The sequence below is a fragment of the Anas acuta genome, chromosome 6 (genome assembly GCF_963932015.1).
Source record: "Anas acuta chromosome 6, bAnaAcu1.1, whole genome shotgun sequence".
Classification (NCBI taxonomy): Eukaryota; Metazoa; Chordata; class Aves; order Anseriformes; family Anatidae; genus Anas; species Anas acuta.
Window position 1 is genome coordinate 21,539,991 of NC_088984.1, and position 25,750 is coordinate 21,565,740.

At 37.5% G+C, this 25,750-nt stretch overlaps 1 protein-coding gene across 1 annotated transcript in view; it reads left to right on the top strand.

Moving 5' to 3' along the window:
* The window catches only part of RAPGEF4 (Rap guanine nucleotide exchange factor 4), a 151,237-nt gene that overhangs the window by 97,634 nt on the left and 27,853 nt on the right, over positions 1–25,750 (top strand). The window contains 10 exon segments of the mRNA XM_068686715.1: positions 1,328–1,416; positions 1,418–1,512; positions 7,754–7,838; positions 10,847–10,907; positions 11,651–11,727; positions 12,748–12,894; positions 14,173–14,288; positions 17,544–17,632; positions 19,883–19,961; positions 25,474–25,624. Coding sequence (XP_068542816.1) covers positions 1,328–1,416; positions 1,418–1,512; positions 7,754–7,838; positions 10,847–10,907; positions 11,651–11,727; positions 12,748–12,894; positions 14,173–14,288; positions 17,544–17,632; positions 19,883–19,961; positions 25,474–25,624 — 989 coding nt within the window.

Sequence of the window (25,750 nt, forward strand, 5' to 3'; positions counted from 1 at the left end):
AAGTGAAAGTGCAACATGTAGACAGTCTTAATTCAGTCTTGCTATGAATATACCTTTATAACTTATGAAAATATTGAAAAATAGATGAAATTGCAATATTATGGTAGCAACTGTAATTAGTGATATAATCACAAACCAGTGCACTGGTTTGTGATTATATCGCTAAAGCCAGATAGCGCTTGAACCAAAAACAGCGTGTATTTCTATACACAAAACTGATCTTCAAGTCAAAGATTTGCAAGTGAAAGATTTGGAAGTGAATGTGAGTGTTTCTGTTTGTTGAGATTCATAATTTTGGAATTAAATTCACCGGTTTTGAGTGCTTCCCAAAATCAGCAATCCAAATATCCCAGTGGAGAGATCTGGGATTTTATGTTAGTTTTCTGACTGTGTTTTACATCACCTCACAGTTTCCACTTGACAGGATTTACTGGGTAATGAGATGTTATAGCCCTCAAAAGGGCAGCTTTCTAAACCAATATTCATATCTGAAGTTTTGCATGCACAGTTTTATGAAGTTCAGAACGGCAGCTCTGTCACAGTACACGTCTATTGTGCTTCCCATGTCCCAGGGAGAAATTTCCACCCTGAGAAGACAGATTGTTTCCACCACTTCCGTTCCCTAAGGGGTGTAGCTTTAATTCCTGACAAATACTGTCTTGAATTCCCAAGATCATGTTACTGCAACTGCATCGTGACAACCAGCTCAACACACCACTCTTGGTGTGTTCTTGCTTGGAAGATTAAGAGTTTGTCTCTTGTTGTGTCATAGCCTCTCTTTAGAAGTCTTATCTTGGAAGGACTGTCCATTAAGTTCTCCACTAAGATAGAGGTCAATGAACTTGGCTTTGGGAGTATATGTTGATGATGACATTTCTGGAACATGAGAGAGTTTAGATGCTTCTAGATCTGTTACCTTTCAGCCCTGTCTGGAACAGGTATGGTAAGGTGGTCATGTCAGAGGAACACATCTTAGAAATTCATGTTATAAACTATTTTCCCAGTTGCTTAAATAAAACGGTTTGAAACAATAAGAACAGAAGCAGATCTAGTAAAGAAAACATACACACACACACGTATATGCACACCCACACCGCATATAAATTGAAGTCTTTTGGAAAGTATTTGTGGTACACAATTTAAGTGTCTCCTCTATGTTATATAATTTGGACACGAATGAGAAATGAACGTGATTTACATTTTTGCAGTTCCTCTGTTTTCTTTCTCTTCTTTACTAATCCATCTGCAACGTACAATGCTATGCAGATTTCTACAATTTTAATTTGAATGAGGAGAGATTAGTGTTTGATATGTTCTGTTTTTTCAGTGGATCAGGAACACTACTTTCAGGACAAATACTTATTTTACCGATTTTTGGATGATGAGCGTGAAGATGCCCCTTTGCCAACTGAGGAAAGAGAAAAAGGAGTGTGATGAGGAGCTACAGGACACTATGCTTTTCCTGTCTCAGATTGGGCCAGATGCTCATATGAGGATGATTCTCAGAAAACCGTAAGCAGATTATTGAATTAATATTATACACATGCCTTTTTTGTTGCGTGGGAACATGGGGAAGCTATATATATTATCAGGCATCCTTTAGCCAGTTTTTTCATTTCAGTGCCAGTTTGCTCAAACTCCAAAGTCTGTAAGTCAGTATTAAATATTTTCTGGTCCTTATTCATGCTTATAAATTGAACTGTGTATTCAGAATAGTCGTCAAAGGCTATGAATGCTATCATATCTTGTGGAAAATGCAGCATTATGAGTTTTTATTTCATTTCAGAGTATCCCTAAAAGTATGGTGCAGATTCCATTAACGCTTTCAGTGCTGGCATGCCATTCAATTAATTACACTGCTTTTGGTTATTGCAAATGAGTAGAGTGGTAGGGCTGGCAGCACAGCAAGTACCTTTCAATTACAGTCGTATGTGGCAGCCCTTAATTAGATTCATTTTTGGCAGAACTTTATTGAATTGAGACTGGACTTACCCTGCTGTAGCTTACTAACAAGGTGTAAAATGTGGCTTTGTTGATTTATTTATCTATTCTTATTGTTATAAAATAGTATTTTGAGGAAAAAAACAAACAAACAAAAAACAGCTTTCTGTACATAGGCTGCATGCATAGGATGTCTGCCTAACCTTTTCATAGCTATCCTATATCCTCTCACTCATCGGTTGGCTAACCATCTTTTCACCATTACATTCTGGTCACACTGAAAACTCTGATAAAGCCCTTTTCTACAGGCAGCTTTATAGTGACTTCAAAGCAACTAATATAAACTGTTTGATCCTCAATTGAAAGCAGCCTCCTTATTATGCAGATAGTGTTTAGGGGCCACTGAAGGCATACTTTACTGCTAATAAAGTGCACTGAGAATTACTCAAGGTCACCCTCACTAACGATTTACTTGTAAGGGTCAGTTCAAGAAAGGTAAGTACACAAAGCTAGATCCTACTCCTTCTTGAGGCCATTGACAAAAGTTTGCCTTTATTATGGGATAGGCTCAGGTCCTGGCTACCATGTGAGAATATTTTTATACTAAAAATATCTTGAATCGATTTAACGCACATGCTTGTTCATGTTCTGTTTCTATCTGTATTCTTTCCCTGCTCCATTCTCCCAGTGTTATCTGTTTAGATCATAAGCATATTTGCACATTTTCCTGACTTACTCTGTGAATACAAGATAGACGACACTTTTCCAAGAACTCAGTGAAGGCACTGAATTTCAAAAAGTACAATCAGATATTTGTGCTCATAAAAAATAGGTAACACTGCTGTTCAGCAACAGTTTTTAAAGGATAGCTTCTCTTTCCTCTGCTTGGTAGTTTTCTAGTCAAGGACAATCAAAAGGAACACTCCCTTCACACAAAATGCATAGACAAACCAGTCCAGCAGTATGGTGCACCTGTAAACCTTTATGGTGTCCGGGAAGCGCAACGTTTTCTCCTCCCAAAGATGTCCACCGCATTTTCCACTGAGGAGTGAAAAAGGGCTTCTTACAGGCATGAGTAGATGCCAGTCATTAGGAGGCTGTGAACAGCACCCTGTGTGCTGTGACCCTGCAGCTCTAAACTGTTTCTTTTGCCTCAGGCTGACTGAGCAGGCTGGTTCTTACGGACTTGCTCCCTTAGGTTACCATGTTTTTCAGCAGCCTGCTACATTCTCTTTCCATCGTGACTTTCAGAGCAGCCAGTGTAAGTTTATGCTGGCAAGATCAGTGTTGATTATCATCCACGCTCCTTGCAGAGTTGAAAGGTTGGCATGGTGCTGTGAAAAGTATCACTCTCCCCCCTGTGTCGTCACTTGCACAGCATCACCTGAAAGAATATTCATAGATTTTTCATGCAATATAGTGAGGGGAATGAGGTTTTCTCAAGACTGACAGCCATCTGACATCTTTCCCTATCCCTATCCCTGAAAGTGCTTATTTTTGCTGCCCTTTGATCATGGAAGCAAGTTTGTGCTCTCAGGCACCATATTAACTACTGTTCTAGTATTCAGTTTACATATGTTATGATACTGCTAGTTGAAAATCCAGTCTGTGCTGAGGTGTATCAAAGCTACTGAAATCTCTGTGAATCCTCAAAGCCCTGCTAGTTTTGACTAGACACCATTACAGCAGCCAAAAGTTCAAGGAATTGTCAGGGCTTTAGAAACACTGGCTGTAGCTGACCTGCACAGGACTCACAATTTTCAAACCGACACAGCTGCATTTTACAATAGTCACCATTTCCGGAGAGGTTACAGAACTTCGATAATTACTGTGAAAGAAATAATACAATATTCTTTGATGAGAAGATTACTTTGAGAATTTGATTGTATAATGAAGCTGTTGCTTTGAAAGGTACTTTCTATTGTTCAAAATCTGAAAATCTCTAGCAAAAAGTGTCACTTGTTTTGACAGCCAACTTAAAAAATTCTCTGTTTATTACATTAACTGCAGCATTTTAACTGTCAAACTGTGAAAGAATGTTCTATAGTTTAAAAAACAGAATAGAGCTCAGGGAATTTTTGGCAGGCTCTTGTTGCTATTGGATTTTCTTTTTTGATTGGTTAGGTTTTTTTTGGAAACACATACACTATGAATATGAAAATAGCCTTTTGTGAAGTGGCAAACAGCTCTCTGCTCCCTATAATGCCTGGAGCACAGGTGCAGACCTTTAGCAAGTCCCTGGCAAAAAATGTGGAATTAATACGTCTCTTCCTTACAAACTTTTCAGTCCTTCAGTGTGAAAATACATACTGAAAATATATTTTCAGTTATTTTTAGCTGATTTGAATAGTGTTCAGATATAGCTAACTTGATGGTTAACCCTAATGAAATAGGATGTACAAAGTTGGACACAATAATAACAGAATTCTTTAAAGAGAGGATGATGTTCATTAGGAAATAGTATTTAACTCCAATGGATTATATTCTGTTTTAATACTCCAGTAAGTTAACAGTATGACTGAAACAATAAGTTTGTGTCATACGTTCTTGGTAATTGTGCTCAGCAAATTTTATTCTCAGCGCAGAGGGTTTGATTCCGTATGTGATCAATAAATAAATTTTAGTGTCACTTGCCAAAGTAAGCTGGACAGGATGCTAGGGAGATCTAAACTTAGTAAACAGCACAAAACATATATATAATAAAACAACAATTTAATTACTGCTATTAATCTATAATTTCTTGAAGGTACTGTAAAAATTAAGCAAACTATATTTTCTTTATTGTTTTTATTTATATATCGTGTTCCACTTGTCTGTCAGTAGTCAGAACCATACTGGATTTTTCCGTAGACTGTATTTAGTTCCATAGTCCTTGGTGGGGATTCCTACTGATGATGATTAATGAAGTAAGCATTATTCCTGGGACAGGAAATACAGATTATCTTTCCACATATCAGTTCACTGATATTTGCAGATATTATTTGTGGTAAGTGGTATTTATGGAGTTAATCAAATAGCTTAGATTCAAGTACAAAGATTATGTAATCAGCTTCCATACTCACATAAGTGAACATGCATTTGCTTCCACACTCAGATGCAGATAGTGGGTAAAATTATTCTTGTCTCCTCTGTATTCTTTGTAGTACTTGTAGGCAAAACTTGTACTCTGGAAAGATGCTTATTTGACATACAATCGCAGTGTTATGGGGCCTCTGATCTTTTCACTTGTTCTTAACAACTCTGAATTTTCTGGTTAATTATATTGTTTGTATGTACATGGTTTATCAGTGATGAAGTGCTGTGTTATTGTCAACATCCTAGTCACAGAGAAGCTCAGTGTTTCTGACCTTGATAAATTCTCCAAACACTGAGCAGTTTTTTATTGATCACTTAATACCACCTGAGTTTTCCTATCCATTAATGTGCAGCCTCGTTCTCTATACCTATGCCATTTATTATCCTGTCTATAACCAGCTATTGCTGTTAGAATAAGTCCCCTGCAGAAACTAGGTCTTTACACAGCAGGATCCTACAAATCAACATCAGTGGGTCACCACACAGGTTTTACAGAAGCAGTGATGCCTAATATCTCTCCACGTGACATCTGCAGAAGCAGAAGTAAAGACTGGGTACATCCACTATAGATTGTCAGTCCTCCCAGTGTGCTAACACAGGAGACAAATGGACATACTGAAAAAAGAGTGCACCCTTTTGTCTTGACAGAGATCTGTTGTAGTTAGACATCATCCTTTCATATGTTAATTTCTTGTAGGAATTTGTTAATTCGATACACTACCTTATCTGTTTACCAAGATATGCAAGCTTTGCAAGGGTGCAATAAAATTAACGTTGTTATTTCCTGTGGGGAGTACTTTTTATTAAAATCTTTACCTTGTGGTTCTTAAATCTCCAGGGAAAGGTAGATAGTACTGGCTTATCTTTATTCTGTACTTAATTAAGCTTCTACTGCCCCCCATAAATCACTAGGAGTGGCAGCCTTGTAATTTCAACAGATTTAGAAATAGAAAAGAGTAATTTGAGTCACTAGAGGGCATAGCAGTACCAACTCAGTTTGTTTCTCCCCAAATAGTTTATTCCATTCTGTATGAAAAAAAAGGATAACTTGAATTTCATCCAAGACATTTTTGTTATAAATTGGTCTTTCATCTGGGTAATAATAAGTGCATGTCACTGGTAAATGAAGAACAGATGAAAAATACAGCTTGCTTGGCAGAGAACAGGTCAGTTGTCCTTATGTTTTCTAGGACTTCTGGATGTAAGAAATACTGAAGAAGTGTCCATCAAACTTCTTTTGCAAACAGATGAAATACAACAGAGTGACACGATTGCTGCTTTCTCCCTCTATCTCTCACATGACTTAGACAGACTGTTGAACCAAAGGGGATCAGGCAAAAAAACTGTAGAGCGCTATATGCAGGAAGAGATTAAAAGTTCCTCACAAGCTCTAACAAATCCTTCTCATGAGTACTAGTCATTAGGTCCTCCAAGGCATCTCTGACACACTGCAGTCCTTAAGAGCATTTGTGCCATTTTTTTTTTAGCAATCAGAAAATTTGCCAGTGTATAGATGCTACATAAACACAATTATTTAAATCACAGTAACAGCCTCATTTCTTGTTGTCCTATAGGAGGATTATCCTTTCACCGATGCATGTTTTTATTCCTGGCAGCATCTCATGTTTTTCAGTGAGAGGAGTTGGAATAGCGAGTGGTTCTTTCTTACCCAGGTGGCTAAACAGCAGCACTCAGCATTAACTCTGTGGCAATCATAGTGTCCACCAAGATGCACCGCTTCCTTCTGGAATTTGTTCAACAGAAATCAAATGCTCCTTTACAAACCACTGCTACTGTCCATTTGCTACAACTAATCAGTGCTGCATGTGAAAAAAAGTAAGGTCCCACCCATGGCTCAGGAGTCCTTGTGGAAGGAACAGATCTTAATGTATCGTTTCTGATTTATCTGACAGTTTTACATATAGAACACCTGATTTCATCAGGCAAGCTGTCTAACTGGGATCTCTGTAAGATGGTTGCCATGGCTGCTGCTCGGTGTCATTCAGGTGGTTTCATAGGGCTTCCATCCTTTGTGTGTTTCAGTCCTCCAGCCAGAACTGTCCTTTGTCCCTGTAGCCAATGTGAATGGAGTAAAGGTGCTTAGGATCTGCGTTCTTTTCTGTAGCCCCGGGCATACTGTGTGCTTGTGAGGGAAGTGGGTGGATGGCAAGCCCTGGTGAGGAGCAGACCATGGTCAGGATCACTGGGCAGTGCTTCAGTGAGGTTCAACAGCCCTGCTTCTGCAGGACTTGTGCTTCAGGAGACTTGTGCTTGGTAGAACTGGTGCTGAACATTGTGCTGCCACCAGTTAGACCTGGTTTACAGCTAGGATGTACGACAGGGTGTGTGCCCACACCCCTGCAGCACAGAGGGCTGGAGGTGCACCCAGTGAGGTGGCTCTGGACTCTGCATGGCCTTTTCATAGTATTGCTCTACACCAGTCTGGGCAGCAGTGTTAAAACTCAATGTCTTTTTTAACTTAAACTTTTTGGTTGGGGCAAAAATGTGCCCATTGTGAAGGTGTAAAAATGTCCAAACTAGTTCCTTTTCCTTTCTTGACCTAATGTAATACTGTTTTCCTTGATTTACTTTTTCTCCTTCTGCAAAAGACATGGTTTAATTGAGTGACCTATTCAGTAGACAGTACAAGAGTATTATGGGTTGTATTGTACTTCTCTGAAGCTATTATTTTGGTCATTTATTACATTTTTCTGTTATTTTAATTTTCTACCTGTAGGCCTGGCCAGAGAACTATAGATGATTTAGAAATTATATATGAAGAACTTCTTCACATTAAAGCCTTATCTCATCTTTCTACCACAGTAAGTTGTTTTTTTTAAACATATAACTGATTGCCAAAAGGGAGGGTGAATTGTGACATTTGGTGATTAGAACTGGAGCTCATACAATCCTTCCTATTTATACTTTCTATGCAAAGAAGTTATTCCCACCTGTGGGGATCACCCAAGATTGTCCTTTGTATGTCAGCTAAAGTAATCTCTACGTGTTTCTGCACAGTCCGTAACTCACTTGCTTGTCACAGGTGTCTCTGTCTGGGGTTATATCTGAGTTTAAATTAAGATGAATGGTATCTGACCTCACACCTGGGACTGTAATGCTATTGAGTTTCAGCAGAAGAGATGTCTGATTTCTGCATGTTTAGGAGTCTTGGCTTGAACCAGTTAGGAGGAGGAATTACACAGTGAAGAAGGGCGTATTGTGCAGTGCTGGCTATTGGAGCTTGGTCCTAGATTGAAGGAAAACCTCCTCATGTGCATTCCCTCTGAATAAGCAAGGGCAGTGCAGTGAACCAGGAATAAATTACATGGAGAAAATTCCTGGAGGAGAGAATGCAACTGTTTAAAGTCTCACCAGCAGTGACACACTGTGTAGGCAACTGAAATGAGCTAAATAGCTCTTGGTAACAGCAAGATATGGGTCCTTTCAGAAGAAGGAAGACAGTCAAAAAATAGATTTTTTTTTTATTTTTATAACAGCTTCTTTGGAAGCTCTTGATGATTTTAATAATTTGCAGCTAGCTTGGACAGATGCAGCTAAATATGGAACTGCATTACAAAAAGATAGTACTCTGCAAAAATATAACATCTGAGCAATGTTTTTCAAATAGATCATATGTCCAAAGTGGGTAACTGAACTAAGAGGGAACAGCCAGACAAAATCCTTTAGCATATTTGGTAGGTGGAAGAAAAGGTATTTAAAAAAAGTTTTCTCTGAGAGCCAGAAATGACACATTTTAAATCAAACAAAAGAAACTACCTAAGACAGATACTGACAGTGGAGAAGACTTTTGATAGTACAGACATAACGCAGAGAAAAAAAATCTTAAACATCTTAGTTCCTGCTCAGAAGAAATTCAGATTTGAGCTTAGAATCTACAACAAGCAACATATAAAAATATTGTAAATGATACGAGCTGCAAGAAATAATTGGCATTTTGAAGAAATGCAAGAAGTGCAGTTCAGTCCATGTTTTTATTAAGAATTTGGAAATGTCAGTGTATTATGTGTGTCATGAACAGAAGCAGAGGACAGAAATCACTCCTAGCTTAGAGGGATTCTTCAGAGAAGCAAGAGACAACATTGCTCCTAAGAACCAGAATATCAATGGTCAGTCAACTTGAAAGCAAATGGAATGTTTATTAATTTTAATCAAGGCATGATTCCTAAAGTAATAACTTTTTTAGATAAGCTGCAGGCAGCAGGAAATAAAATAGATAAAAGTCAAGTTGCATGGTGGTGAACTAATCCCTGCTAGGGAAGCCTATGAACTTAATGTATGAATGAAAAACAATTATATAATACAGTGTTAGAAACAAATCAAATTCTTGGCTTCATCAAGAGGATTCATTCACTGCAGAGGCAAGTGACTGAAACAATAGAGAAGATACCTGAGGATGTATATGGGATATGAAAGCCCTCTACAATGTATGGAACTGTGCTAATGATGGCATACTTCCTGACCTTGTCAAAGCTTCTTTGCCTCCAGACAGAGGTTGTAAAAGAGTTTGGTGGACTAATAGTTATGGAAACAACAGGCCTGCAGGAGTGTTCACTGGTCAGCGTGCTAATAAAGAATGTCCAAGCACCTCTATAAATCCCTCTTTGCCAGACTGCAAACAAACAGGGAATGCTTTGCACTGTCTGTCAGGAAAGAGTCTGGGGAGGGGTGGCTGGTGAGGGATGTTTACTCCTGGTGCCCAAGCAAAGGTTTGGTACATGCCTTTAGGATATCAGAGCCTGAATTTGTCTACCCATCTCAGGAGATACTGTCATCTGGATTGTGTCCAGAATTTGAGGGTTCCTTCCCAATTTTTTCTTCATGGCCTAAAGGTTATTCATCTAGAAGTACAGCTGTTCTCAGTTCAAACATCTAGGAGAACAGCACAGAAACGCTAATGCTAATAAGACATTGGAGCATGCTTTTTATCTGTATTTTGCACTTTCAAGTTACATAGTAGTCTTTCTGAAACATTGGTTATCACCAGCTGAGAGTCTCTGAAAAGAATCCTTCTGCCTGGAAGTTGGCCTCAAAGTCCATACAGATCTGTGGTTGTGTGAAGAGAGACATAAGGCACACAGAAAATCTCAGGATAATATGAGCTTTGCAGTGCTGCTCTCACTTTGTGAAAACAATGCTAACAGTGTTTACTGTGAGGAAAAAGTGGTTTTAAACAGCAGCTGTCTCACTAGAGACAAGTGCCCTGACACTCATAGGAGTTAATCACACCAGCGTAGTACAAACCCAAAGAAGAACAGGTTGACATCAAGTGCAGCATCACATTCTCCAGTTCCTGAAAGAGGTAGTGAGCTGGACATTTTGTCTGTCAGGCAGAGATGGGTCTCAGCAGCTGTGCCTTGCAGCCTGATGCAGCAGAAGTTGCCAAGTTTAAGTCAGTAAGGAGAAGGGTACTGATTTCTCAGGGAAGAGCAGCAATACCACAGAGCCCCGTAGGGTAATTGACAGTTGATAGCAATCTTCTGTAATAAATTAGTTATTACTGTTTGAATTTTTCCATCATGTTAATTATTTTTGATGGTTTCGCTTGTATGTATACGAAAAAAGATGTGGAGAACTATATCTTAAGGATGCCCTTATCTGAGCTGTTTGGAGAGAGTAAATGTGGAGCTCATGTTAAGTGAAGCCAATTGTTAGGGAATAGGACACTGAGTGAAGTAGACTGTCTGGCTGTGTGATTCTGAATGAGTGCTGAACAATGCAGCAGGAAGAAAAGGAGTGGCTGGGTTATATGTAATAAGGAAGGATAAAATACTTATAAAGACTTATATAATTTCTCTCTATATATTTTTAGGTAAAGCGAGAATTAGCAGGTGTCCTCATTTTTGAGTCACATCCCAAAGCAGGAACGGTCTGTAAGTAAAAGGAGTCTTGTTAGATCATCTTTCTTGTCTGTGGCATGAGCATTAAGTTCTTAATGTTTAAATGACAAGAGCAAAACTTAAATGCACTCTTCAAACTTGACTGGCAGTCAGCGTTCAAAAACTGTGTAGTAGGTGTTAATTTCACCTGTTGCTAATTGTAGGAGCAGTAGCAAAATTAAGTCTATATTCTTGGTTGGGTTTATGCATCATGTATGATTTGGATGTGTTTGTATATGGAATTTTGATTTGGACCAATCTTTATGCAAAAGGTATTTCATTATTATCCTTGAATTAAAAAGCCATCTTACTGACTTAAGATGTTAGATTCCTCAGATCTATTTATGCTGATAAGTTTTAGCAAGGCATTTATTTATATTTAACAAGATCAAGTTCACAGCTGCTAGGGAATAGTTAGAACACTACTTTTAGTGGAATCTCAATCTGTGTGCTGATTAGAAACTGATAACCTGACGTGTATTGATAAAGTCATTGTTGCAATTGATGTGGAAAATAAAAGCAATTTTCACATCAGTGTTATAAAATAATTGCTACATGGATTTTTTTTTCCTAAAATCTGAAGGCAATTACTTTTAAAATCATAGTATGACCTTTTTCATGGCAGTCATTAATATGACTGCAATAGAGTTACCTTGAATTTTATAGAGTGCAGGATCTAGCCCATTTATGTTTTGAATAACTATATTCTCACCATAAAATCTTTTTCTCTTTTGTAGTATTTAATCAGGGAGAAGAAGGTACTTCTTGGTACATTATCCTGAAGGGATCAGTGAACGTAGTCATTTATGGCAAGGTAATTTTTTCAGAATTCTTTTTATATGATCCTTATTATTGAAATTGTAAGAAAAAACTTTGAAGGAATACAGTTTAATTTAGAGCAGAATTGCGTTGTCTGAGGAAACAAATTGGATGTAATTTTATTAAGAAATGATCCAGTGGTTTCAATTATTGTACTTCTGGTTGATTGCTGTATAATTTTGGTATATATTGCACACTTTCTAAATGCAATTCAACACAGTTACAGCAGTATCTTTAGGACAAAGCCATTTACTGGAATTCAGTGAATTTACAGACTTGTATCTCATGGGGGTTTTTGTCCTGCACCTTTTAGCACCATCTTCCCAAATATTTGTACAACTAATATTTATCACAGGTATTAGGCACATCTCACAAGTGCTGCTCTGTGACTAGTGGTTCTTGGGTTGAATGGACACCTTCCAAATTTATGGAACCTCTTACTTTTAGTAAAGTTATATACTGAAAAGCATGTCTAACATAGCAATCCTTTGAACTTTTAAAAATCTCTGTTTCCCTAGTGATTTTTCATTCAGTGAATAAGATTCCTCTGTTCTGAACATCAAGCATTCCACCAAAATCTAGCATAGGGACTAGTGGATTTCACGCCACAAGGTGGGCCAGGTTCTCTGTTACTATAAATTCAAGTAAATGGGGCTCTGCTGATTTACGTCAGATGAAGATGTAGTATTGTGTTCTGCAAGCTTGATGATATTTTTCAGGGCTTCTTTAAGAAAAGAGAACAACTCAGCAGCTTTCTTCAGCAGGGCTAGAAGAGTCCTTCGTGCTGAATGTAATTTTAGAGAACAAGCCAATTCTTTTCTATTCTTGCCTTTCTTTAGTAATAGTAATAACCAGCTATCAAGTATTGTTTCCTAGTCATTATTTTGGCTTTTGATTTCCTGCCAAATAGATTTGTTTTGGTATTTGATTGTGAAGTCCGGTGTTTGTACAAGGACTTTCAATAGACTCCACATTAATGATGGGTTTCTGCATGTAAATGTTTTCCTCTGTGCAGGGTGTGGTATGTACTCTACACGAAGGAGATGATTTTGGCAAGCTAGCACTTGTGAATGATGCTCCTAGAGCTGCATCTATTGTTCTGCGTGAAGACAACTGCCACTTCTTGAGAGTAGACAAGGAGGATTTCAACAGAATCCTTAGGGTAAGCGTGGGAAGGGCCACCCTGACAGTATGATGTCAGAACTTCCAAATCTTTCTAGAGTCTTATCTTATTTGTATAGGTATATTAATATTATATAATTAATATATTTGAAGTGTCCCTAGTTGTGGAACAGAGATATGACATTCTAGAAGATCAAGTAAAGTATAGTTACTTCTCTTTTTCTGTTCCTCGCTTAGCCATGAAAATGTGACCAAATGTAATCTTTTGTCTCTCACATTCCTGTGGTCTAGAATTTGCCAAGTGCTCTCTTTGGCCTGGTTCTGTCTAGTCTTTCTAGGTTATCTCCTATTCAAATATTGAATAAAACAAGATGTCTTGTTCTAGATAAATCAGTGTCAGGTGCCTTAAACTCAATAGGTTCAAGGCAAAATCAAGTGGCAAATTTAATAAGGTACAGGTGAATACACAGATATCTTTATCAGAGAGCTCTACAAAGATATTCCCAGTTGATTTAATTAATTAATTCTTAATTCCCAGTTATTAATATTAGGGCAGATGTGTTCCAACGTTCAACTGTAATTCTACAACTGAAACCTGCATCCAGATACAAGCTGTTTTGTGATAATTCATAGTATAGAAAGTCAAAAACAGTATTACCCTGTATGGAAAGGTATACATGCCTGGTAACTCCAGACAGAGTACTGTGCTAGAAAAAAGTGGTATATTTACTGTTCACATGGGAACTAGGTTGCCATTAGCACTGGCTGTAGAGACTCCAACTGATTTAGCCCTAGTTAATACTTCAAAGAAGATGGAAGTCTGTGGTCTTACTAATTTTCATCTGTGTTATTTAAATACACGTTATATTTAATTCTTTAATTTTCTTTTTCTAGTATGGTCTGGTAGTAGAAAATGAAAAGAAAGCAGTACTCTGACAGTTTATTGGTCTAAGTATGATTTATTTTTTTTTAAGTTAAAATTATGCACAATAATGATCATATGAAACTAGGGGTAAAAAAATACATATTACATGTAGAAAATTCTGGAGACACTCTCTCTTTTGGAAAATTTCCTTTGGTGTATCCAGAAATTTTTGTCATGGTTCTTGCTCCAGTCTCTCCAATGATTCTCTGACTTTACCTCAACACCAGTGCTTCCCTCTTGATTATGCCTGTTCAAAAATCAAATAAAGTTGGATAAACACAGGGGAAAAGAATCATCCACAGAGTCTTTGTGTTTGAGAGTCATTCATTTTTTCAGAGTAACTACTTATCCAAATTGGTGCAATTACTTTCTTAAAAGTAACTTGTCTTGCAGGATGTGGAAGCAAACACTGTAAGGCTCAAAGAACATGACCAAGACGTCTTGGTGTTGGAGAAGATCCCAGCAGGAAATAGAGTTTCTAATCAAGGAAATTCACAGCCTCAACACAAGTATGTTTTCATTCAATAGTGCACGTCAGACAATGATTAACTTTTTCTTATGGCATTATTATCCAAACAATAGCATATTCCCCCTTCTTGTGGAAAAATGCAGAATATATAAAATGTTCTTTTTTATTAATCATCAGCCAATCACATTCCTCACAGTGGATAATATAGCCATTTCCAGCAGCATGACTATGACTTTTCACGATAATTCTGTGAAGATCTCACTGTAAAAACGTATCTCATGTAATAACTTCTAAATAGACGGCATGCGGAGAATGCTGAAACCCTATTAAGCAGAGCTACTATGTAAAAGACACAAGAAAAAGGCATTGTTTTATTGTTAAGTATAGATATTTTCATTCTGGATTTTAAACTCTGGATTCTAATAAGAGTTTGCTAGGTACAATTTATATACAAATGAAGATTTCATGCAATGAAAATTGCACAGCTTATCTTACAGAAGAGGTTTGCACTGTAATAACAATATTCTTTATATTTTCTTTACTTTCTTACTGAAAGGGGAAAAGTACAATTCTGGATGCTACTGTGATAAGAATGGAGTGAGGCTATTATAATTCCAAATGTTGGTAAAACCCCTAAAGGCTTTGTAAATGTGTTATTTACAAATGGAGGCACAATTTCTTGTCACATAATCATTTTCTTTAGCAACGCTCGAGCAACTTCAACAAAATAAGCACAAAGAAGTTTTGAATCCTTTACCCTGCATCTTACTTTTTCTCAAAGAAAGAGCAAATTTACTGTGAGATATTTTGGGTACAGTTTTTATCTGAGCTGGGATTCCACATACACATTTTATCTTTATAATTGAGTATAAATATTTGTAAAGATCTGTGAATGGTTAAACAAACCATTGCTTGTATTTTACACATTTCACACATTTTAGAAACTGCCATTTCATCTTCCACTTGATCTATTGGAAAAATAAACTACGTTCCTAGGAAATGATGTACCCTTAGAGCAATTTTTTCCTGTCTAAATGAGGGAAACGACTGCAGTCAGTAGATTTGCATCAGCATCTGGTATGCACAGTGACTCTTTCATAGATTTAAATCCGTTTTATTTGGTCTGATAAATTTTTCATACTTTCAAAAGTCAAAGTTTTATTTAAACACGTTCTAAACACCACCTTCCCTGAAAACACTTTGCACCAGCATTATTTCTATTATTTTACCCTTTTTTGTTCAGAATTTGATGAAAAGTAGCTAGAGATAGTTATGGTCCCTGGTTATTTTAAAACTTATGTTCCTGGAATTTTTGCAGGTAAAGCTCAGAATCTGCTTTCTGTAAATGTTGTATTCATTTGGTCAGCTTTTGTGTATTATCAGTGTGCCAGTAAGGGAACTTTTGGTAATAACTATGACAAACAGACACAAGCTACATGAAAGAGGAAGCTACTTTTAATGTTCACTGGCTGGTTTTCAACAATCTTTGTTAGCAGTGTGTTGGCAGCATCTTTTTGTTTAAAATCTTCAGAATGAGTTCACTGGTTTTAAAGATGTCATTTCTTTTGTTTCTTTTATTAATAGATAACAGTAAGTGGCTGCATTTATGCTCAAGACTCTAAATCAAATTACTGGCCTATTCAGATTTCCATAATGTGTTTACTAGAATGCATCAGTTGAGTGCTCAGTACTTATTGAAAATCATTGGGCCCAAAAGAGAGACTTAACAGGGACCTCTTCTTAAAGGCTTGCTGCTTTGCTCTTAAATAGGTAGCTCACATCTCTGATATCACTACAGATGAGCTGCCCTTTAAGGATTTGCTCCCAAAACAGGTATGTAGTATTTGAACTAGAGAAATGTTCTGCATTCTGGAGTTGTTTCCCCAAGACATCAAGTCAACGAAGAAACTCGTTTTCTTCTTCTTGGGGAAAACTTCACTTTTGGAGCAGATCCTCTGAGTTGTGATTTGGATTCTGCTTCCTTCTCTCCTGGGGAGACACGGCTCCCTGAGCCATGCTTTCAAACAGTGACAGCTTTGCTTCGAAGAACTAGCTCTGAAGTTCTCACTCCCATGATCTAACTTCTCTCTTTATGGGTGATCACACTCATGCAGGATAAATTCAGCAGCCCTGCAAGTCGCCCCACTGTTCATTTTCGCTTTCATATTCAGAGTACAGCAACCTGTGATTTCTCTGCTTCACTCACTTAGATACTTGGTTAGTATCTCTGCGAGAATGTGCACTGGCTTAACAAGTGTTTGTGTTCTTGGGACATCAATACGGTTCTTCCAAAGGGGTTGGCAGGTAAAAGAACTGTGACGGTCAGCGCTCAAAGTGAGGAGGAGCTCCCAGGAGCTCAGCTCCACCACTTATTTCTCAGCAGGAGCAGAGTATCTTCACTTCTCGGGGGTTTTTCTTTCTTTCTTCCTTTTTTTTCTTTTTCTTTTTTTTTTTTAAAGTTCCATACTTTATCAGTTGGATTCCAAAAAAAAAGAAGAAAAAGATGCAAAGATTGGAAGAATGGAGGGAAAGATTAAAAAAGAAAAATCCAATCTGCAAGGAAAGAAAGAAAACTATGGCAGGACAAGTGTAGCAATATCCTGTGATATTCTGCTGGTACTTAAAATGTTGCCTGTGTTCTTGCATTAGGCAGAGTAACCTAACTATTGCACTACTTCTCCCACCTCTTTTAATTTAATCCTGGAAATGGTACATTAGTAAGTTTATCCACTTGCAAAAACTTACTTACCTCAGCTATCTAAGGCATTACACAAATTTGAAGGCACAATGTGGTATTTCATTATCTGTCCCCATCTTCTCAGACCAACCCCTATCTGTTGCTGGAGGAAATTGTTTCCTTGCTCTGACAATGATACACACTAGTTCTCATTTCATGCTCAGAGTAAGTCTATTAAGACCCTCTTATGACTACAAATTGCTATCATTACTGAAGTATTCATTCTCAGTGGAGAAGCATTTCTGATTGCACTTCCCTGGGTTTACACCAGTGCAGCTCTGTTGATTGCAGTGTAACTGTGGTGATGTTATACTGGAGTACTTGTACAGGGAGGGGGCTGTCTGTCATCTTGCACTCCCTGGGTAGGTTGGAGAGTGTTATTGCAATACATTTCACAGAGGGTAACAAAGATTGTGAGTGGTTTCATCCTAAGACACAGAGATTCAGGTGCAAGTAGGTATTTGCATTTAATACTCCTTGTCTTCTCACTGGTATGCAGCTTTTTCTTGATTTGTCATTTTGCCTATGAGATGCTAACTGCTCCTTTCCCTCCCTCAGGTATATTGTGATGTCAGGAACCCCAGAAAAAATTTTAGAGCACTTTCTAGAAACTATGCGCCTTGAAGTAACTTTAAATGAAGCAACAGGTACATGACAAAAGCTGTGTCGTTATTATTACTGCATATACAGCAAGCTGGGGATACACTGCAACATGTTGTTTTGAAAAGCATCTGGTAGTATTTTTTCCCAGAAGCAGAGCCATCCAGCCTTAAGAAAACATAGAAAATCTAGGATTAGAGACAACAATCCAGTCCTCCTAGCCTGCTCTGTTGTATTCATACTTCTGGTTCAGAGTAGAACAGCATCTCAAAAAGAATCAAAAAAAGAAATCTCAAAAAGTGCCAGACCACTAGTCAGAACTTTAAATAGGCACAACCATAATGCCAGAAAAGAGCATGCATTAACCGCCAGATGATAATGGTACTTATAATTACTGTTTTGGTTGTCACTTAATACTGTGAACTAGCTTGATTCCTCCAGCCATTGTATTATGTTAGGATATGTTTTCCCAAATTTTCATATCTATATCACATTGCATTTAAATTAGTTGTTTGTGATAACTTTCCCATGTGCAGGGAGAGAAGGCTGCTTACTCAAAAGAGTATGTGCAATCTGGGCTAGGTCCCAAGAATGCAGGTTGCTGCAGCTGCACTTAATAGGCTGCTTTTCATTTGTGTAGGGAGAACAGCCAATTTACATCTAAGGATATATATATTTACTGATTTACTGTCACTAAGTAATTTAGAAAAAAAAATAATTTAGGCACAAAAAATCCTCCTACTTATGATAAAGTCATGCAGAGACTTTTACATTAACCTAAAGGGTATTTATTTAGCAAGTTTTTTTAACATTACAGATGTCTAAGAAGTATATATTCTAAGGTATTCCTAAGTGATCCACAATTGATTTGTTACTGAGCTCAGAGTGCTGGATAGTGGGCCATAAATGGTGTAAGAATTGAAAGATTACAGAAATCCTTTTACACTGTGTGTATTAATCACTTTTAAAAATAAAAATGAACCTTTTCATAGGTGCCTAATTGTTAGGATTACAAGCAGAAAGTTGTTCTTTAAACGTGCAAGTATATAATGGCAAGTTCACTATCCATATTATGGATGTGTTATACATGTTTCTAAATTGAATTGTTTTTGAAATCCTTTCAAACTTAGCCCCTGGTCATCCAATGGGACAAAAATGGCACAATTCACAAACTAAGCTATTTTTAGAATATAGGAGCTCAGAGAACTAGAAATTCTAATTTTTGCTTTATGCAATACCTTAATTTAAGAACAGTTAAAGTTCACTTTGGTATATTATGTAAATAAAAAGTCTCACCATTTTGGCAGTGCTTTGTCAACTTAGAGATATTCTCAAACATGAATTACAGTGAAGCAATGATGTAATATTAGGTTAACTCTTATATCACCATATTTTCTCTCACATCACTTACTTACAGTGTTTTTAAGTTTCTCTTATCTCTAAAGTTGCAATGTAGTATTGATACCCCAGAGTACTGTGTTTATTGTATTTCAGTGATTCCATGTAAGACTTGCATAGTTTAAAAGTAAAATAAAGTTTATACTGGCCTCTGCAGCTAGGCTGGATAAATCCTTGTTGTTACAAGTACAAAGATAAGGTAAACCTGGGATTTACACTAGCACTAACGCACATCACATTAAGTGAAAAAAGAGCTTTCCATGTTGTCAGATTAAATATAAGTACTACCAAATCATTTTGTCCATGTACATTTTAATTTAAATGTAGCAGCAGTGATACTTTTGAATCAAAATAAAAGCAGAAATTTGACCATTCATTTAAATTTGTTAGGTCTTCTGCTCACTGTTAGGAAATCAGCAAAGAATTAAATTGTTTGCCTTCTACATAGTGCATACTAAATGTGCTGCTTAATATTGCAGTTCCCTAAAGATGCAGCAACAATTCTTAGGTGCTTAGGTGTGGCAGGCCTGATACTTCTTATGCTAAGGTCTCTACATTTGTAGAGGAGAAAAATATACCCAAATATTTCACTTTTGTATAGAGGTTTTTTGTTTGTTCGTTTGTTTTTGTTAGCTGTGCCAAGTTTTCCTTTGACACAGACTGCTTCTTAACATAAGTGCAATAAAATCTATGTAGACAAGAATAAAAGGTTAATATTTCAGCTCATATTTGTTCATTTGCATTTTCATACTTAATACATACAAACAAAGTGCAAAAAGACTCCTTTACTATCTGCAGAGGGCTAATAAGATCTTTTAGCTGAAAGAAGCCTCATCCTTGTGATCCCCAAAATGTTTGCTGTGGCTTAATTTCTTGTTTTCTTTCTTCTCTTTTCACAGATTCTGCTTTAAATGACTTTATAATGATGCACTGTGTTTTTATGCCAAATAGTCAGCTCTGCCCAGCCTTGATGGCACAATATCCTTTTGTAATGAAAAGGTTGTGTCCATTTTATGACTTCCCCTAACAGTGATGGGATGGGAGCTTTTCTCTCTCAAGAATCAGATCTTATTTCATGGAGGCTGTGCCTTGTGGGTGGATTCTCAATGTCTGACTAACAGCCAGTCCCTCACTCAACAACTCTGAAATGGATAGTGTAAACATAGTGAGATGCAGTCCTGGAGCATGATAATTGTATCTTTCCTGGGAAAAGAAACCTACTGCCCCTTCACCAGATAGGTGTTCAAGGCCAGGTTGGACAGGGCTTTGAGCAACCTGGTGTAGTGGAAGGTCTCCTCCCCATGGCAGAGGGATCGGAACCAGATGATCTTTAAGGTCCCTTCCGACCCAAACCATTCTTTGATTCTGTAAGATTAAATTACATAAAAATTTGGATTACCCCTCCTATGTCTTTTATCTTTTTTTGATTTTTTGCTGAACCACAACAATGAGATTTTAGCTAAGATCACTATGTTTTGATGATTTCAATGGTTCATGTTATAGATTACAAGCTGCAAACTGCTTCAAAAAGAAGGGTGCATGAACTAGGAAACCAATCATAGAATCATAGAATATGCTGAGTTGGAAGGGACCCTTAAGGATCATCAAGTCCAACTCTTGACACCGCACAGGTCTACCCAAAAGTTCAGACCATGTGACTAAGTGCACAGTCCAATCTCTTCTTAAATTCAGACAGGCTCGGTGCAGTGACCACTTCCCTGGGGAGCCTGTTCCAGTGTGCAACCACTCTCTCTGTGAAGAACCCCCTCCTGATGTCAAGCCTAAACTTCCCCTGCCTCAGCTTAACCCCGTTCCCGCGGGTCCTGTCGCTGGTGTTAATGGAGAAAAGGTCTCCTGCCTCTCGACACCCCCTTACGAGGAAGTTGTAGACTGTGATGAGGTCTCCCCTCAGCCTCCTCTTCTCCAGGCTGAACAGGCCCAGTGCCCTCAGCCGTTCCTCGTACGTCTTCCCCTCCAGGCCTTTCACCATCTTCGTAGCCCTCCTCTGGACACTCTCCAACAGTTTCATGTCCTTTTTATACTGTGGTGCCCAGAACTGCACACAGTACTCGAGGTGAGGCCGCACCAGCGCAGAGTAGAGCGGGACAATCACCTCCCTCGACCTACTAGCGATGCCGTGCTTGATGCACCCCAGGACACGGTAATGAGTAAGTAGTTCCTAGGAACTGTCATAATACACCTACAAACAATAATAATAATAATCTATAGGAAATTTTAACAAACTGCAAGAAACTTGGATTGCATGTGAATACCTAAGAGGGAAAAAATTAAAAAAAAAAAAAAAAAGAAAAAAAAAGTACAGTTGGATAACATCAAGAGTTGGAGGTGATTCTCATACTGTCTGCATGTTTTGTAGAGGGCGTGTGTGAAATGTCCATCAGTCAGCTACTGGCAGGTCATTTAGTTCAGGGAGCTGTGGGGGACTGAAAAGTTTTCCTTGTGTGTAGTGACTTGATGGAATCAAGTGATTGGGAGCATTAAATAAACATATGATGTTTTCTGTTTTATAGATTTCTGACAAGAGGTGTAACTTCAATTCCCTATTATTTTTTTTAGAATCAGATTGATGTGAAAGTGTGCTTTTCTTGAAGCTCAGCAGGGCGAGTGACATCTGGGAAAGCTAACACCCTGAAACCACAAAATAGAGCATCGTGTCCTTGTCTGGCAAGCTTAAGAATCTATTTGTGTTACTCCTAGCAAGGACAGTAATTGTTTTGAAAACCTTTGGACCCACAAAACTGGTCTACAGAAAATTGTTCATACACCTGCAACAAACACATTTTCCAAAACCACATAGTTTCAGATATCAAAATTATTATGAAATGCTGTTGCTGACAGCTTTAAGAGGAGGAAAAAAGGACAGCACTTTCTTTTTTTCTCAGATTTATCTAGCTCATATTATTCAATCAGTACATTAGAAACTCAGGCTTGTCTGTCCTTTGTTATAATAGCATACCTCTGATATCCAGTAACTGGGAAAATCAGACTCATAAGCAAATTGTACCTCATTGTTTATAGAGGAAAAGCTTTTCTGAAGATAAAAGTGATAATGTCACTTATGTGTATGCATAGATTATAAAATCTATTCCAGAGAGGCTAAGACCAATATACTACTTAAGTGGGTCATGGCAGGCATCACGCTAATTCCTTTTCAGAGAGGAGGAGGAGGAGGGCTGGAAGTAACTGGTATCCCACTGCTTTAGTGTCAGCTTTTCCTAGAGCTGAATTATTGTTTATTTGGTCCATTCTGAATATGGAAAATCAAACTGTGCTCTGTTGATTGTACCATTGAAATTTATTGTTAGAGTTGAAAGGTTGCTAACAAAGCTCATCTTTTTTGAGCAAAATCACTGTACAAAAATGCTTGGTGGTGCTGTGAGACTAAGGACAGATTAGTTATGCTCAGTGAGGAAATTAAAATGGTAAAAGAAAAATAAGAAAGGTGATTCAGTCAGAGACACTGTTTTTGCTCCAGCTCCCAATTTTGAATCAATAAAAGTCTGTTTTCTTACACCCACTTAGGATCCTATTTTAGCTGGCAGCATGCAGGTATGAGTAGAGCTAGACCACTGTAGTGCTTTCAAGCATAGTACAGGGTATAAATTATTTGTTTTTTTTCTATTCCTTTACAGCGGTATTTGGTCATCTGCATGTTCTTTAAGGCTGAAAGGAATGGACATGTGCACCATTTTGGTTGAATAACATTATTTGTTGCTCAGGACTCAGTACTTATGCCATGCTGTCCCTTGACACACCACTATTTTATCATTAGAGCATATTGATCCTGCAATATTAAAGAATCACGTCTTTTTTTTTTTTTTTTTTGTTAATAGGAAAGCAAAGGACATTCTTCCCTGTTCTGGATCACGTTATAGGCGCACATCCTATCTGTTAGACCAAGGCCCCTCTTTCTCTGTCTACTTCACAAAGATAGAAATGGACAAATTCTCAGAGCTACAGTTTGTCAGAGGGAGGCAGGAAAAAAATCCCCAAATAAAACTTGGTACAGAGTAACATGTCCAAAAGTGCCCTTTAGGATAAGTACTCTTGGGATATTGCAAGTCTGGGAGCATGTGTATAAGTTTTCATCTTTAAAGGGCTATTGTCTAAATGCTTTCAATTTCTAAACTCTTCTTTTGCTCTTTGTGGACAATAGTACTTTAGCTTGCTTCCTTATGAATGTTTTGTGAACCTCACTTACCATCATGCTAGCCAGATAGCTTGCATTCCACTGAAATAATGGGTGCTGATTTCACACATCTCCCAATCTAGTTAAATATTCTCATGCAGCAAAGAGCAGACTTCAGAATTGATTCCAGTTCCTAGCATATGTTAGACAGAATTAGAAATATATATATTGAACGCTAATCATGTTGGTGTTGATAAATATTTCACAATTATCTGACACTTATTGCAAGAATACATGATATTTTACTTCTGATTGCCATCTACAGTGAATCTGCATCCTGTAGGTCCCATAAAAACGGGAGAACCCTTCATTGACTTTCCCCGTGATAGTGTTAATAAAAGAGCAATTAATATAAATGAGCAGTAAAAATACAGAAAAATTACCAGTGCCTGCAGTGAGTCAGTTAATAAGAAAGTAAAAATACATGAAATAATTGCAGTGTTTGAAATGTAAAAATGGCATGAGAAAAATGACTCAGTAGAATATTAAACTTGCTCCCTGAGACATTAGAGCACAGAGCTTACAATATATTATTTATTTCATACGACCCTTTGACTTACTTACTTCCATAAATGTACTGACATGTTTAGTTCCCCAGTCATTTGAAACCTTTCTGAATGAAATTAAAATGCAGATTTCTAAGTTTGTCAGTCAAGTGAGTGCCCTAGTAACCCTGGTAGTATGCCGGATCTCTGCAGGGATTTTGGGCAGGAGGATCATTTGAAAAGCGTGAGTTAATAAATACTTTTTTCCCATAACATTTTATTAGTACAAAGTGAATTAATATTTGTTAGGGAAAAAAAAAAGAGATATCTTAAAATTCTAACGGGGAAGCTTAAAATATGTATTTTAGATAATTTTGATTTCTAATTAATATTTTAAAATATTTTTTATAGCAACTGAACGTGCAGGTTGAAAGGATGCTGGACTTCTCTGTGCATGAAAGATTGCCAGTATTAAAGTACAAATTGTTTCCATATACTTGGGAACGTTATCATTCATGGTAATGTAGGATCAGAATTTTGGTACCCAGGAAGAACAGTTGAAGTGGTTGCACTCGTTTTGTGCTTACTTCATACTCAGTCATCAGTTTATTGGGAAATGGTTTTAATATACATTGTTAGCCTCTGTGGAGAGGTACACAAATTGTCATATGTCATTTCTGCAGTGGATTCCTCTTAATTTTTGCATAGTTAAGGGCTGAAGTTAACTCAGTTTATTGCCCATCATGGACTTTCTAAGAGCAGCAGATTTCCTCAGCATCAGTTTTTCATTCTAAGTCGGCATGATTACTGTAAGAGTGATGGGAAATAGAGACCTTGGCAGGAAAGTAGTATTGAATTATATTTAAAAGAAAATAAACAAAAAAACCCACCTTGTTAATGCCTTTGCTTAGAGGACGTAATTCAAAGTTTAGAAGGAAGCCCTAGGTTATAAACACCTTTTTTGTTCTCTTTGTAGTAGTAGTAGTTCTCTTTGTCTATAAAAACAAAGCAACACTGAATGACAAAGTGCAAAAAACTAATATAATTCAGTTATAATTGAATCTTTTGTACCTTCCTCCCCTTATCTGAGAACAGAGTCTGAAGTCCACGTTCAGCTCTTCAGTCTGCTTTTTCACTGATTTAATAGAGATGTCAGCAGAGATCTTTAAGTGACCAGAGCTTTTAAAGTTATAGCTTCAGTTAGATGACTGAGATGCTCTGTACTTAGAAGTTCTTGTAGGAACAGGGCATGCTTGCATTTCATTTGAGCCTTTACTTTTTTTTCTTTCCTTTGAATAAATTATACTTTTTTTCTATCTGCATATTTGGTAATGTTGACACTTCTATATGAAAAAGGTTTCTCACTTTTTCTCATTGTTTGTCACAAAATAACTGTCACAAAGTATTGCCTCCCAAATATGCTATATTTGGTAGAGCGGAATCCTTGATTTCCTCATATGTAAAATGAGGCTACTATATAATTTGTTATTTCATCCCATGTCTGTGCAGCCAGTTTAGACTGTAATCTTTCAGGTTCTCCTACCATAATGGGACTGAGGTTCACCTTGGCTTACAATAGCTTCTGTAAATAAAAGCGGTAAGAGTGGTTCATTCCAGTAGCCTTCCTCACAGACATAAGACTGGAATTGTTTATAAACACAAGTTGTCATTTTTCTTTTTCTGCCACTGTAACTGGGAAGTTATGTTTGAATGCCGTTTGGAAGTCAGTTGTTTGTGAATTCATACTGGTTTTGATACTTTCAACCACTGAGCGTTTTCCTTGACACCATGGCACCTATCATGCCCAGCCTTCCCAGGGTACAGAGCAAGAGAAAATGGATTATGCCCTCAACAACAAAAGGCGAGTCATTCGACTGGTTCTCCAGTGGGCTGCTTTATATGGAGATTTACTGCAAGAAGATGAAGCAGCAATGGCCTTTTTGGAGGTATGAAGGAATTGTTGTATCATTGTACTGAAAGATCTCTACCAAGTAACTGTGGAAAAGATTTTAAGTAGACAAATGTTTCAAGTACTCTACATCATGGAAAATGCGTATGGTTCAGTGGTTCTA